This window comes from Helobdella robusta (genome assembly GCF_000326865.2).
Source record: "Helobdella robusta unplaced genomic scaffold HELROscaffold_30, whole genome shotgun sequence".
Taxonomy (NCBI): Eukaryota; Metazoa; Annelida; class Clitellata; order Rhynchobdellida; family Glossiphoniidae; genus Helobdella; species Helobdella robusta.
This window is the reverse complement of record NW_008704502.1, coordinates 473,770-489,232: the sequence shown is the minus strand read 5'-3', so window position 1 is coordinate 489,232 and position 15,463 is coordinate 473,770. Positions and strand designations below refer to the sequence as shown.

General features: G+C 30.1%; 2 protein-coding genes across 2 annotated transcripts; one reads left to right on the top strand and one right to left on the bottom strand.

Annotated features, from left to right (window-relative positions):
* Positions 1-357: 357 nt before the first annotated feature.
* On the top strand, positions 358-4,126 carry HELRODRAFT_81548 (hypothetical protein; the record flags this gene model as incomplete). Its single annotated transcript, XM_009021947.1, has 7 exons — positions 358-449; positions 520-609; positions 2,300-2,405; positions 2,514-2,615; positions 2,685-2,738; positions 2,836-2,927; positions 4,006-4,126. 7 exons carry the CDS (start codon positions 358-360, stop codon positions 4,124-4,126), a joined length of 657 nt encoding a protein of 218 aa, XP_009020195.1.
* Positions 4,127-4,474: 348 nt separating this feature from the next.
* On the bottom strand, positions 4,475-14,355 carry HELRODRAFT_112541 (hypothetical protein). The gene is made up of 9 exons (XM_009021946.1): positions 14,254-14,355; positions 9,763-9,841; positions 8,380-8,592; positions 6,622-6,727; positions 6,351-6,470; positions 6,224-6,277; positions 6,059-6,107; positions 4,761-5,434; positions 4,475-4,688 (listed from the first exon to the last, which is right to left on the bottom strand). Exons 1-9 carry the CDS (start codon positions 14,285-14,287, stop codon positions 4,569-4,571), a joined length of 1,449 nt encoding a protein of 482 aa, XP_009020194.1. The 5' UTR covers positions 14,288-14,355; the 3' UTR covers positions 4,475-4,568.
* Between the last annotated feature and the right edge of the window lie 1,108 nt (positions 14,356-15,463).

Genomic DNA, 15,463 nt, shown 5'->3' with positions numbered 1-15,463 from the left:
GGAGTAGTACAGAGCTGATGTCGATGATGGGACTGAATGAGGACATTGTGACATTGGTAAGGAGATCGAGATTGCGGTGGTATGGACATGTGTTTAGAAGGGATGAAAGGGTCGGGATTAGGCGAGCGTTGGAGTTCGAGGTTGAAGGAGTGATAGGAAGGGATCGTCCGCGATTGGGATGGAGAGAGCAGGTGGTGAAGGACATAGTGAAAGCGGGGTTGCGTGATACTGAGGCGAGTGAGAGATGTGAATGGCGTCGAGAGGTATTTCGGTTTCATCATAGGTAGCCAAACGGCAACCCCCGATCTCGGGGAAAATGTCTTCTAAACGTGTGTTGTTATTGTTGTTATTTTGTTGATGTCAAAAATTTCACATGATAAATTTCAAAAAAATTCTATTATTGTTTTTCAGGAAGTTAAATTATACAAGACTGCAAGAGAACGAGATAGGTTTGTTTCACAGCTTGTTTTTTAAAATTATTACATAGTGTTGTGTGTAAAATTATTTCTTTTACAACAGATATGATAGTTTAGCAGAATTATTTGCGTTAGTAAACACTTTGCAATGTTTAGAAAAAGCTTACATCAAAGATTCTGTGACACCTTCAGAGTAAGTCAACATTGCTGTAAAATCGAGGTGGGCAGACTGCAGCAAACAGCACATGCAGCCTGCTAATGTTGAACGTAATTCAGTCCAAGAATATTTAACTTTTGCATTTTAAAATCATAATTTTAAGCATTTTATTGGAAACTGGGAATACACAAAGCCTGCCCAAAGTGTTGCAATTGTGTAATTTCGACTTCGTCTGAGTACATTTTGAATATTTTTTCGTTACATTTTTTGAATGTTTCCGCAACACGTTTTTGTAAAAAAATTTTTTTCTTATTATGTATAAAATAAACATGTCAGTGCTAAATTATTACTTTGAGAATAATCATAACTGCTTTGGTTCCACATTTTTAGCGGGGATAATTACCTTGTTTTTGGTAACACTATATGTTATTTTAAGAAGTTTATATAAAAAGTATGAGCAATAGCAGTTATGATTTACTAGTTATAACACTTAAATAGAATTGATAGGAAAGGATGCAGCCATACTAATATATTTTGAAAGTTAATACCAAAGAAAATGGACAGAAAGAGAATGGACAGAACAGAGATATAATAAACGGATAAAGATATAATAAACGGATCAAAGATATAATAAACGGACAGAAAAAAGCAGTATCAAAGCACTTTGCAGAGGACAAAGCATTTTACACACAGAGAGAATTGTAAATTGTTGAAATATCTCTATATAAGCGCTGATGATGAGTAAAATCGAGATAGGACTTTTACGCTTCATCATAAACACCAATGATTTATTAATTTTAATAAATTGTATAATAATTATAAAAGTATTGTTAGAAATATTGAAAAGCTCCACCGTAAACTTTCAAAAGCTAAAATCAGTGGCCCAAGTTAAAACACTGACTTTGTGCATTTATTATCTCAGTAGCCCTAATAAAACTAACGGGTAACTAATACAACTAATTCATAAAAATACGTTTTGGTTGATAAAGACGTACTCGGCTAATAGGTGTAAATGGTGTTTCGACCTGTATCCGCTAGTACGGTAAGAACTTGTCGACCTGTTATTACTACCATGAGAGATGGTGTTCAACATGTACTTATACTGGTCAATAGTAACTGCAGTAGCAGGTCAACGAATCATAACCCATAAACATTCTCACGCACTTGCGGATACAGGTCAACACACCATTATATATATATATATGCATATTGCATATATATATATTCTTAGTATGGCTTTTGGAAGAAAAAGTTTGGCCACCTCTGGTTTAGATAGAAATTTTTATATTCTTCGAAAGTTGCTTTGTTTTATGAATAAAAAAAAATCCTTGAAATAAATTTATATTGTTTCAATGTTTTTATGAATTATATTTGCATATTAATAGGATTGCAAATTTCTCTGTTTATTTGTTTGAAAATATGTTAATTGTAAAACTGGCAATGATGAAGATAGTTAATTGGAAAATATTTTTATGTGTAGTAAATGCCAGCATATTTACTCTTGCTCTTTCGGTTGATACCTTTATTGAAATATCTTGATGAATCAATAGCAGTTTAATTAAGGTGTTTTTTTTTTTCAATTATCGTTTAAAGTTTCATTGATGTTGACTAATAAAATATGATAAAATTAGCACTATTGATGGTAAATATGATAAGGGAGATAAAGAAAAAGAAAGAATGACGGCCCATTCAAAGTATTATAATGTTAAACAAATATGTCGACTAGATACACAGCGGCATGTTCTAAGCTGTTAGTGCAAATTAAAGCCGCCTTCAAACAGGTCCAAGATGATGAACATCCAACAATCGAAGAGTTTACTAGAAAAAGAAAAGTTGGTTGTTTTTATCATTAAAAAGTTTTCTGTTATAGGAGTTTGGTAAATAAAGTTTTGTCTTAAACATTTTTCCACTTGATAAATTTTTTATTGATTACCATTAAGATGAATTGTGCCGCAGCTCTCGAAAGAATTAAAGAAGATCGCCCAATAACAATAAAAGATGATAAAGGCAACACTAGCCGATGCATTGCTGATATTGTATCAGTGAGTAACACTCGTGTGTCATGTGTTTTTAAAATTTCATTTTTTTTGAATTTTTACAATTGCATACAGTTGTTCATCACGATCATGGATAAATTGAGGCTTGAGATTAAATGCATGGACGAGGTATTTTTAAGTTATATGGTTTATTACTTGAATTTATCGATCATGTACATTTTTAAACTATGCCTTTTTAATAATCGATAACATATTCTCCTATCAGTTGCAGCCAGATTTGAAAGAATTGTATGACACAATGAATAGATTAAGTCTCCTTGATTCTAACTACATTGGGAAATCAAAAGTTTCAGAATGGTAATACTTTATTTACTGTAACACATACACACTGTGTATATATATATAAATATATATATATATGTGTGTGTGTGTGTTGTGTGTGTATGCGTGTGTGTAATTTAGAAATATCACAGCATTGATGGCGTTGTTCAATAATCGAGTTTTTCAATTTTTGTACAATGAATTTTAGTTTTTTTTTATAAAGTGTAGAGAAGCAAACGTTAAAGAACTGAAATTGAGCAGAACAGAAATTTATAATTAACAAACCCAAGAACAAAACTAAGCAAATTATGAAAAATAAGTTTCAAAACTCGATTCTCTGTATGGTGGTAATAACATGAAAAAGGTTTGAGGAACAATAATATACAGCAACGTTCAACCAGTCATTTGCTACTCTGAAGAATGATAAAAGCAGATAAGAATATTTGGACGATTGGTGGAAAAGCAGAGTTAACCTGTTGAGGGTAAGTAAAAAAAAACGGTCGATTCATCACTAAACCGACTTGTTAGTGCTTTTAAGGATTGCAGGTCTGGCTTGTAATGTATGATACTTCATGTTTTAATTCCATTACGTTAGGTTAGTGTGTGCAAGAAAACATATGAACCGAGCTTTTCCCATAAAAATATTGATTATTTTGATTATTTATTATTTTGTCAGGTATGTCCATGGACGTTACTTATCTAGAATAAATTTAAAGTGTTGCATGGCGGTTGCATGGCGGAAAGGCTCAAATTGAACAGAACAGAAATTTATAATGAACGAACCCAAGCAAATTATGAAAAATAAGTATTTCAAAAGTCAATTCTCCAATTCTCAGAACATGAAAAAAGTCGTGAATCAAGAATGTACTGTTCAACCAGTCAGTTGCCACTATGGTTGAGAAGCCGAGTTAATGAGTTGAGAATTAGTAAAAAAAAAAACACAAAATGATCGATCCAATATTATAGAGAAAAATGCAAGCTACTTTTGGTGACCTGACTTCTTTATGGTAACTGCTTGAACCAAATGAACCACTTTCACATGAACCTCTTCCACAATTCTTATATTAATATATTTTTGGAACGAATGAAATATTGAATAATTTAAATGACACAGGCTGTCTGTATTGTCAGTCATGCAAGCATCCGATCAGTTATCTGAACCACAAGTCAGGCAGCTTTTGTTTGATCTGGACAGTTCTTATCAAGCCTTCAATCACGTATTGCACAATGTTTAGAATAACTTATACTTATAACTTGTCTTTTACAAAATTTTAAGCTTGTATAAAAAGACAATTATTTTTTAAAATGAAATTCTGAGGACATAATTGACGCAATTTTCGCACTTTTAACAAAATTTCTTAAATATTTTAAATCATTTTTTAAAATGAAATTCGGAGAACGTCATTGACGCAATTTTTGCACTTTAATGTGACTAATAAAATTTCATATTTTTTAAAAATTGCTTTTATACGTTAATACAGTCGATTCAAAAATATATTTTCACTCTATGGTGATAAGTCTTGAAATCAACATTTCGTTTTTGTCCGGTGAGGGTAGTTAATAAACTGAAGACAACACAATAATGCAATTATGAGATGTCTTTTTTCTAATTTTAACGTACAAGGCTAAATAAGAAATTCAGTCGTCAGTTAAATTTCAATGACAGTTTAATAACGATTAATTTACAGCGCTTCTGGCAATTTGTTCCTTTAAAATTAATATGCTCTGTCGTTGATCATGTGGGAGCGTGGCTATTTGTTCATCCGACAACTGTAACACTTGCATTATTAACGCAGCCTGTAGAAGAAAATTAATTATGAAGTATGTAGCACTTTGTCATGAAATCTGAATATGAATACAAAATCTAACTTTCTCTTGGTCTTGTACTGAAGCGTTGCCTCCCGCACTGTTATTTCCTGTAGGACCCATGGCATCAGTATTTACTTTTCCACCTGCACTAACATGTCTCCCTCCTCTTAAGTCAACATCCATGTTGTCCGCATGATTGTTGGAAGGTCTTCTGAATGGGACAGAAGGTTCATTCCCTCGATTTTCTTGTGGATAACCATGAATGGGTTGAAAGTTGCTTCCCCCGCCACTTCCCCTAGACATGTGCTCATATCTTTGTTCCACATCTTGATCCATACTTCCTCGTGCTGGCCCTCTAAAGCCAACTCGTGGTGGCGGTGGTAATATGTTAGCCCCTTCCATTCCTCTAAATCTTGGTGGAATATCAGAGTCCAACATTCTCCCTTCAGGTCGAACTCTGGGAGGTCTTGCGTTGTAATCAGGATGCAATCTAGGCTGTTGCTGAGTCATTTGTACTTCAGGCCTGTTAGTCTCATGCTGACTAAACGGTGGAAGGTTGTCGTGTGATATCGGGGTTCGTTGTTGTGGAGGCGGAGGTAGTCGATTTGGTGGGGGTGGAAGACTTTGGTTTCTTACCTCATTCTGGAATGGCGACCCCATAATTCTCCCACCTTGTACAGGCATGTCTCCTAGCAAGCCACCCTTTAGGCGAGGCTGGTTTCCTGACTTACTATCTGATATTATGAATTTATAAATACATGTATTTTAATCATAGTTTAAACGTTATCGAATTTTTAATAAGAAGCATGATCATAAACGACATTTTAAATGTTTTCATTAAACATTAAGCTACTATCAAGCAGGTAAGATTTTTTTCTTACATTATGTAATGGAATCACTTGGAAGGGTTAGGTATTCGGAGATACTCTTAAAGTTTGTAAATGTTACTGAATAGTAGAGTAATAGTAAGAGTAATAATCACATCACATTCTGAGTTACATTACTATTATATCCAAAAGTCAAATGTACAAAACCATCATATGGTAGTTAAATACTAATTCAACAAACTGAAGGTAACAATTAACTAAAAGATTAATAGGTTAATAGACTAAAAAGTGAATATATTTAAATAAATCATTTTTATCAATTTATCTTTTAGAATATGTTCAGATGGTTCGCTGTGCTTGATCGTTTTTCCGTTTTTTAATTTATAAAGCCAATTGATCACTAATTTTTTTATTGTCTAAAACATAAAATAAATTCCTATTGCATCGAAAGTTATATAATTTTCATAACAGTTCTAATGACAACAATCGTAACTGCAACATAAACAAACAATAATAGTAGCTAAATCATACCATTAAGGTTGTATTCATTCGTTGTTTTTGACAATTCCGAATTCTCTTCCTGTCAAAAATTAAAACCTATAAAACGTCACGAATCTGATGTTTTCGAATTTTTAACCACCTAATAAACTACCATCAATAATGTGAATCAAATTAAAACGTTAAAACTACTACCACCTTTTTGGAAGGCACTAATGGAGGAATTTGTTCAGCAGGCCTGTGCAACATAGCCTGTTTAAGAACGATCAACAATTGATAAAAATTAATTAATTAAACCACATCATTAATTAAGAAAAGGTCGTACAAGGGCTAACTGAGGATCAACTATCTTCATGACAATTTGTGCCTGTAGCAATCCATAAGCCAACTGCGGATTTTGAATAAGCATGTTACGAGCCTCGTTTGGGTTGTTCTGTATGCATAACTAACGAAATATTTTTTTTAATAGTAGTTGAATCATACCATTAGGTGTATTGCAACTATATTATAATTAAAACAAAGCACTACAAATATTTTTCAATGGTGTACTCATTCAAAAACTCGGAAATTATAGAAAAAACATTTTTGATAAAAACCTTCATTTGTTTCATTAATTCATACATCTGTTCTGGAGGGAGGCTTGCCACTGCTTTGCTAACTGTCTCAGGAGCTTTTTCAGGGTCTACGGGTTCGCCGTATGGACTCTATATAAAGATGAATAGTTATTACTTATGTATTTTATTTACTTAGCTTATTTGAGTGGAAGTAATAATAAATAATTATTTCGAGGCGTTGAGGGGTATTTCGGTTTCATCATAGGTAGCCAAACGGCAACCCCTGATCTTGGGGAGAATGTCGTCTAAACGTGTGTTGTTGTTAAGTAATAATAAATAATATATACAATAATACAATTTGTTCCCATAAAAAATATGTACCAAAAAAACAAAACTATTTTATAGTAGTTTAAAAAAATATAATGTCACCTCATATGCTTGATTACTAATTGTTCCTGTAAATTACATAAATTTTATATTAATGAATCATAGAAAAATTTATTTATTGTATCTAAAGAAATAAAAAAATTTGTTAATATAAGTATTTCAAATAAAAGTAAAAAAATTAAACATACAAATAAGAGTTTGCAAACGCTGAAATGAATTTAAGACATGATGGTTAAATGAGAATCGCATGTGATCAGAAAGGATTGATTAACAGACAGGATCGTAATGTATATGAGGTTTAGAAAGATCGACTGTAAAAATGGTGGATCAGGTGATATGGTTCACCTAAATTCGTTTGCAATGAAAGAGATAATTATAAGCTTATAACTTAGTTTGCATGAAGATGGAAATGATATACAAATTTTAAAATAGAGAGTGTGGCAAGCAATCTCTTTGTAACAGAAATTAGAAAAATGATAAGCATAATAATCAATAAATTTGGGAAAATACATTTTTTTAATAAAAAAAAAATATAAAAGTTGTCATATTGCAAAATTAAGTTTAGTATGTAACCCTAAAAAACAAAGACAACAAAAATTTTGCTGAATAACTGCTTAAACACAAAAAAGATTGGCGCATTTTACCATTTGAAAAAGATTAAACATTCAGATGGGAATGTCTTCAAGTTTTGAATGATCGATATACATTCAGAAAGATTCAGATTCACACAAACAAACTTTTAAAATACATTAGAAACTTCTTTAATGAACAAAATAGAAAAAGCATGAATATAAAGAAATAGCCAGTGAAATAAATAAAAAAAAGATGTAAAAAGAAACGACAAAAAATTGATACCAAAAGAAATTTTAAAACAAAAAACAGAAGCATCTTGAAATTTTATTAAAGTTGAATAAAAAGCAAGTTTCCAAGAGATACAGGTAAATTTACACTGATTTCAGTAGAGTAAGAGCTCAGCTTTTTCTTCTTTTTATGTACTTGTGTTTCTGACATCTTGTTATGTGATGTCCTATTTTAAAATTTTTGCCCACTTATGATGCACCTAGCTAGCTGAAATTTTTTGGGATAAGCTATCCAACCAACGTATTTTTTCAATGGGGGCCAATTAAATTAAATTTTATTAACCAAAATTAATTCAATAGAATAATTGACTTTACAAGTTGGTCTCTGTAGTAAAATTTTATAAAGAAATCTGAAATTGTGGATTTTTTTTACTAAAATGCTCTTGCAAACAAATTTTAAATAAACATGGCAAGTAAAATTTTCCATTGAGAATGCAAGAAGTAAAAGTAGACTTAATTAAATTAAATAAGTTAATGAATAAAACTAAATAAATGTATATAATAAATGTAAACAATAAATTTTAACGACAAATAAACAAATTTTTATAGAAACAAAGTGATACAAAAAACGATTAATAAATTCAGAAACTGGCCTCTGCCTCCTTCTTCTTTTGCTTGATCTCCAGCTGCAACACCAACTCTCAATGGTCGTCCATGGAAATCATAGTTATTTAAATTTCTCATTGCACTTTGAGCAGTTTCTGTATCTTGATATTCACAAAACCCATAACCCTTTGGCTTACCTGTTTCTCGATCGTAAACCAATCTGTAAAAATAATTTTATTTGTATTAGCCTTAGATAAACTAGAAAAAAAAATTAAAAAGGTTAGAAAGAAAAACTCTCCAATGTCATTCAATATCAAATACAATATTTCAGTCAAAAAGAAATGAACAGATGATTGAGCCATGGAGAATCTAAATAATTTGTATGTGTGAAAAAAGTCGAATGGGAAATGTTTGAAAAAAAATTCTAAAAATTGTATAAACAAAAAATAAAAAGTTATTGATAAGTAAGCCAATTTTCATATAAAAAGTGAAAAAATCCAAATTTAAGACAAAAGAAAAATAACATGCAAAATATATTTTGTTTTAAACTGATAGCCTAGACCAAAAGATGCACAAACATACAAATAGTTCACTTACAAGTTCACACCCATCATGCAAGCAATTCTACTTGATAAAAAAAAACATTATCTTAATTTTTTAATTTTCATAACATGCTAAAATGTTAATTTCTTTAACAAATTACATTACAATGTTCTTAATTAAAGTGTTTAAGTTTCATTTTTTAATGGACATTACAAAATTGGCACCTGTAATTTTATAATGCACATCAATAAATATCACGCAATTTTTCATATAAAAAGGTGCATGATATATATATATATATATACTATGTATATATATATATATATATGATATATATATATATATACAAAGATGTACGGTAGTTTTGTATTTATTATGCCTATCATATTTTCAATTAACTGAAAGTTAATCTTTCAACTAATGTTCAATTAAAAGTCAAATAAACCTCAGTTTGCAATGTAATATAATTGTGCAATAATTGAAGATTTCCTAAAATAAAAGTTTTGATATTTTCATTGATTAAAATACTATTTGCCATTGTAACAATGAAAAATCAACTTATTTTTAGATTTAGACTGAACATTTTCTCTCAAAAAACTAAAAATCCAAAAGCAAAAAAAACCATGAGTTTTATAAGCCAAATTTTTGAAATACTAATTAGAAAATTTTCAAGAAACAGAATTAAAAACAAAAAGCTTATACGAATACTACTATCTATCATCATTAATGCCATTCTTAATGCGTTTTTATACTTATATTTCTTACAATATATTTCAAACGCATTTTCACACAAACAAAGGCACATATACTCACTCATTCACTCACTTAATCAATCACTCACGCTAACCTGAAACTGACAACTGGACCCGCCTGGCTGAATATTTCTCTCAGTTGATCTTCAGTTGCTTCATATGGAATGTTACCAACTGATAAAAAATTTAATTTTAGTGAAAAAAAAAATTATTTTTCAAATATAAAGCTTTTGAGTCGATCTTGTAAATATTTGAATGTATTCATAACTTAGTTGTAATTAATCCATCACTTAGACGTTATTGCATGTGTAAGAAAATTCAATGTTAATTTCTGCACTGTATATGGATGGATGTTGTGAATTAAATCTAAACAGGTAAAGGTAATTTTTATACCAAATCTTCAACAATTTTTCAACATTTCAGCAGCGATATTTACGATAAATAGACAAACATATACATATGTCTTCATGTCTTTTGCTTTTAGCACTTTTTCAACAGTTTAGCAGAAGATGGAAATTTATGATACTTGTTTGGTTTGTCCTTTGACCAATTTAACATTTTATTCAACTTCAAATTTTTTTATTTTTACCATCTATTTTTGTAATTATTTTTTCTCTATTGCTTTTCTTTTATTTTGATTTATCTGGTCTTTAATTTACATAACATTTACTTCATTTTCACTATTTCTTCATTTTGTGGAAAATTCATTATTAGTAGTGATGGGCAAAAGTTAACTATAAAGTTCAACTTTTTAGTTTAACTAAAAAAATTTAGTTAAGGCCAGTTTAACTAAAAAATAAAAGTTCAGTTAAAACAAAAGTTTAACTAATTTTTTTTAGCTATAACTAAAAAGTTTAACTATAAATTTTGTAAAACTTTTTTTTCTACATTTTTTTCCAAACTTAAAAATTTTTAAAAACACTGGCTTGCAGTAAATAAATAATTAAAAGCATATTATATATTTTTGGTAACTTGATATTTGAATTTGAGTAAAAACGCGGTGTTTGTTGTTGGTTGCTGATTCGTTTGGTTGTTTTTGATTTATATCATTTCATGATGCATTTCAATCAATCGCGTTGTTTGTTCTTTACTTTTACAAAAACTTTTTTATAATTCAATATCTAAAATTAAAAATTAATTTTTATTTTATTTTTTTATATTCACAAAATATATCCAACTTTATTTTCAATTTCGATCAATTTCCATGTTATTGTCAGTATTTTGAAATTAATAAAATTAATTAATCTCAAATAATTTGCCTGTTAGAAATGGTATTGATTTTAGCTTACAGTTTGATCCCTTAATGAAATCTATTTCATGTGCAGAAATGAACATCTTACTGGTTACCACTTGTTTTGTTGATATTAAATTGATTGAGAACAGAAGTGACTACAAATTTCAGTGCTAAATGCAAATTTTGTTTAAACAAAATTGTATGTGGAAACATTTTTTCCACAACGAACTTCCTGGCATTTTTCTTCAGAAAATGACAACACAACTGTCTCAAAGGAAGTTTTAGATCAGTCTGTAATTCAGCAAAGTATAAAAAATATGAAACAACCAAAAATTCTTTGTTTGAAGAAGGATTGATAAAAATGTTTGTAAAAGACATGGATCCTATATCTAAAATTGAATGCTGTGGCTTCAGGAAATTTTGTTCAACATTTTTACCTCCGTATACTTTACCAAGCCATAGAAAAGCTACTGGTAAATTGTATGATCTATGTTGAAAAAAATAAAATAATAGGAGAGCTTGTAAATGTCTGTTGAGTTTCAGCAACTGCTGATATTTGGAGTGCTCATAAAAGGGCATTCATGGGCGTCACATTACACTATATTGATCCAGTCATACTAAAAATGGTTTCTTCAGCTTTGGCTTGCAGAAGATTTAAAGGTAAACATACAGGAGATGAAATTGCCAAAAAGCTTATTTCTATTCTCAAAGAATTTAGCATCCTTACTAAGGTGCAGAACATCATAACAGATAATGCCACAAACTTTGTGAAGGCGTTCAGTTTATATTCATAGGTTGCAGATGACTCAGTTCCAGCATGAATGCATTTATGGATGGCGTTGACCCTAAATCCGAGGATTATCTAGACATAATAAAGATCACCGACAGTCTGGACACTGTCAATTCATTGTTAATTGAAGATGAAGAAACTGATGATGCAGAAGGATTTTTTTGCCACCATATGAGCGATGTGGAAATCACTCTCTTAACCTCGTTGCCAGTGTTGATGCTGCAAAGGCAAGAGAAGACTAGGCATATCAAAGAATGTTTGATAGAGTTATGGCAAAAATACAAGCACTCTGGAATGCGGTGAGTTGAAGTTCAAAGCAGAATGATATTGTTGATGAAATTACAGGCAAAACACTCATTTAATCTACGTACACACGATGGTGCAGCGAGTACTATGCTGCAGAGAGAGTAGTTCAGATTGGTTTAGAAAAAGTGGTTAAATGTCAGCAAGCTCTTGGACAAGCCAAAATGATAGAAGCTTAAATGAAGTTTTTGAATGGCTACCTGGTTACAATGAAGCCTGTTGTCAAAGCTATGAAGCTTCTTGAAGGAGACTCGGATTGTTATCTTGGTGTACTAATACCAACCATTATGGGAGTTCAAAGTATTCTTGAAACCATCAGTGACATTTCAATGAAGCCACTTGTTCATGCATTACAAAATGGATTGCATCTTAGATTCGAGCATGTTATGAAAAGTCATGAATACAAAATAGCTTCCTTGTTTCACCCAAAATTCAAAATGGCATTTTTATCAAATAATGAAAAGATACAAATGAAAGAAATACTAAGTGTTTATTATTCCAAGTATATGAGATAAACATTCTAATTTTTATTATTAATCTAAGTTCACTTTTAAGTTTATTTACACTCTCACTTCCATGTTTATCTCCTAAAAATAATTGCATGTGTAATCTGACTTTTTTATTATTCTTTAAAAAATCAGGATCTGACATGACATACGCAGAAACTGTTACAGTATGCAAGGCTACAGTAGTATAAAATTAAACAAAAAAAAAATAAATGAGTAAATAAATAAAAAGACTTGTATATCTTTACCCTAGTTTATACACAGTACAAATTTTATATTATTTTTTATTTAATGGATTATTTATATTTATTACTTAACAATATTATGTATATATATATATATATATATTATTATATAACATTAATATACAATATTTAATTATGTATATATAACATAAAGTATAAACCTCAAGGCACGAGGGTTAATGGTTAAGTCACCTGCATTGTTAATGTAGTGTCTGGATTCGAGTGTAAACCTACCTATCTCCACCTATTACAATGTTAGGTACACTGTGTGTTTGTTATAATATGTTATAATAATAATAATGTCTCATAGTCGTTTGCAATGGCGGTATATAAAATGACATTTTTATTAAATTACATTATTATGTAATGCACACACATTGCTGCGTGTACCTGTACTGTTTGTGAAATCTAAAAACCTGCTTGTGGTAATGTAAATATTATAATTATTATGTATAATATGATGTAAATACTATAAATTAAAACTTTATATTTACTTTACACTCTCACTTCCATGCTTATCTCACAAAAATAACTAGTAGTCCAACTTGTAAACCTTTGCTGAAACTAGTTAATATTATTATCTAGTTTCTACAAAGTACAAGCTAAAAGCCTAAAACAAAAAACTTACACTTACAAAGCTTATATACTAAAGCAATCAATCAATCAATTAATTAGCTTGTAAAGTGCTATTTCGATGATGTTCAATAACGCTCCTCAATGAATTTTCCAAACAGATGGGTCTTGAGATCCTCTCTGAACTTCGCAAGTGATGGAGAAGTAGTCAGAGAAGTAGATAGAGAGTTTCAGAGAAAAGGGCCAGAAAAAGCAAAAGCAGATTTGGCAAAAGAGTGTTTAACATGAGTAAAGAAGACGATCCTAAACTGGGCGTTTAGGTTCAATTAATATGAATATTTAGGAAATAATTTAGATTGAGACTTATACATGAACGTGCAAATTTTAAAAATTATTCTATATTTTATAGGTAGCCAGTGCAAGAGAACAAGATATGGAGATATATGAGAAAAGAAAGGGGCACGAGCAACTAGACGAGCAGTAGAGTTAAAAGCTTTACTTAAAGGATAGAGTATAGAATCAGGAAGACCATAGTAGAGCGAGTTACAATAATCAATCCTAGATAAGACTAACAAAGTAACAAAAAGGAGAAGATTAGGATCAAGGCAAAAGTTTTTTATTCAACTTAGTTAGATGAAAGTAAGAGCTTCTAGCAACACTCTATTAATTTGAGAAGAAAGAGACATAGTAGAATCAAAGATTAAATTACGAAACTTGTGAGAGACATCAAGAGCTTTAGAATCAGGTAAGATAATAGCAGGAATAGTAATAGAGTGTTTAGATTTCATTTATTAAAACAAATTAATTAATTAAATTAAAATTAAAACAAATCACAAACATATCAAAATCAAACTATTTTTTTTTAATTTAATTAAATTAAAATAATTACTTTATATTATATTCAAAACTGGCAATCAAAAAAAAATTAAACTCACCGAAAACTGATCTTATAGACCTTTCTTCCGCCATCGTATAAAAAAGCAATGCTTTTGTTTTTAATTGTGAATTATTTATGAACCGACAACAAAACTGCGCCCGAACAAACAAAATAATGACGATAATATAATGTTTGCTCAAATCATAGATGCATTAATTGCAAAATTTTATGATCACATCGTTGGAACTTAAAATACTCATTCGGACTCTCAAACGCACCCGCAAACATTTTCAATGCGCTTTAGAGTCTGGTCTAATTCCTTAGTTTACATGAATCAAACTTATCAAATTTTACAATTTGAATTAATTTGTTTTAATAAATTTAAACACTGTGTTACTATTCCTCCTATTATCTTACCTGATTCTAAAACTCTTGATGTTAAAACTCTAAAACATCGCAACGGCTTCCCATACAATATAGAATAATTTTAAAATTTGCACATTTATGTATAAGTCTCAATCTAAATTATTTCCTAAGTACTTATCAGGTATATTAATTGAACCTAAACATTATGGTTTACGATCGTCTTCTTGTTGTCACTTCTTCTTAACTCGTGTTAAACATTCTTTTGCTAAATCTTCTTGTTCTCGCTTCTTCTTAATTCGTGTTAAACACTTTTTTGCTAAATCTGCATTATAGTTTTCTCTGGTTCTTTTCTCTGAAACTCTCTACCTTCTTCTCTGACTACTTCTCCATCACTTACGAAGTTCAGAGCAAATCTCAAGACCCATCTGTTTGCAAAAATCATCGAAGACCGCTGTTGAACATCGCGGAAATAGCGCTCTACAAGCTAATTAATTGATTGAATTTTTACATTTTATAGCTTATTAATAAATATTTATTCCAGGGAAATGCCTGTCAAGCACGACGGTCTCAAAAATGATCCGGCTATACGTGGAACAATGACAAAATATGCAAATGGAGCAAGTTAAAAATGATCAAAATAAATATGATGTTCATAATCTAAATAAAAAATATTAATAAAATATCAAAATTTAAAAATAACAATTTTGATAAATTTTTGTTTATACAAAAATTGTTCACTTTTCATCGTTTTTATGGCTAACTATTTCCCTTATTGACAACTTTTAGTTTAATGATAATATTGATTTGTTGATGTTTGTTTTTTACGTTCTGCTGTTTTGTGGTAATTAATTTTACGCATTACTTCGCGACTGCGCCAAATTTATATATAAGATTTTTTTCTG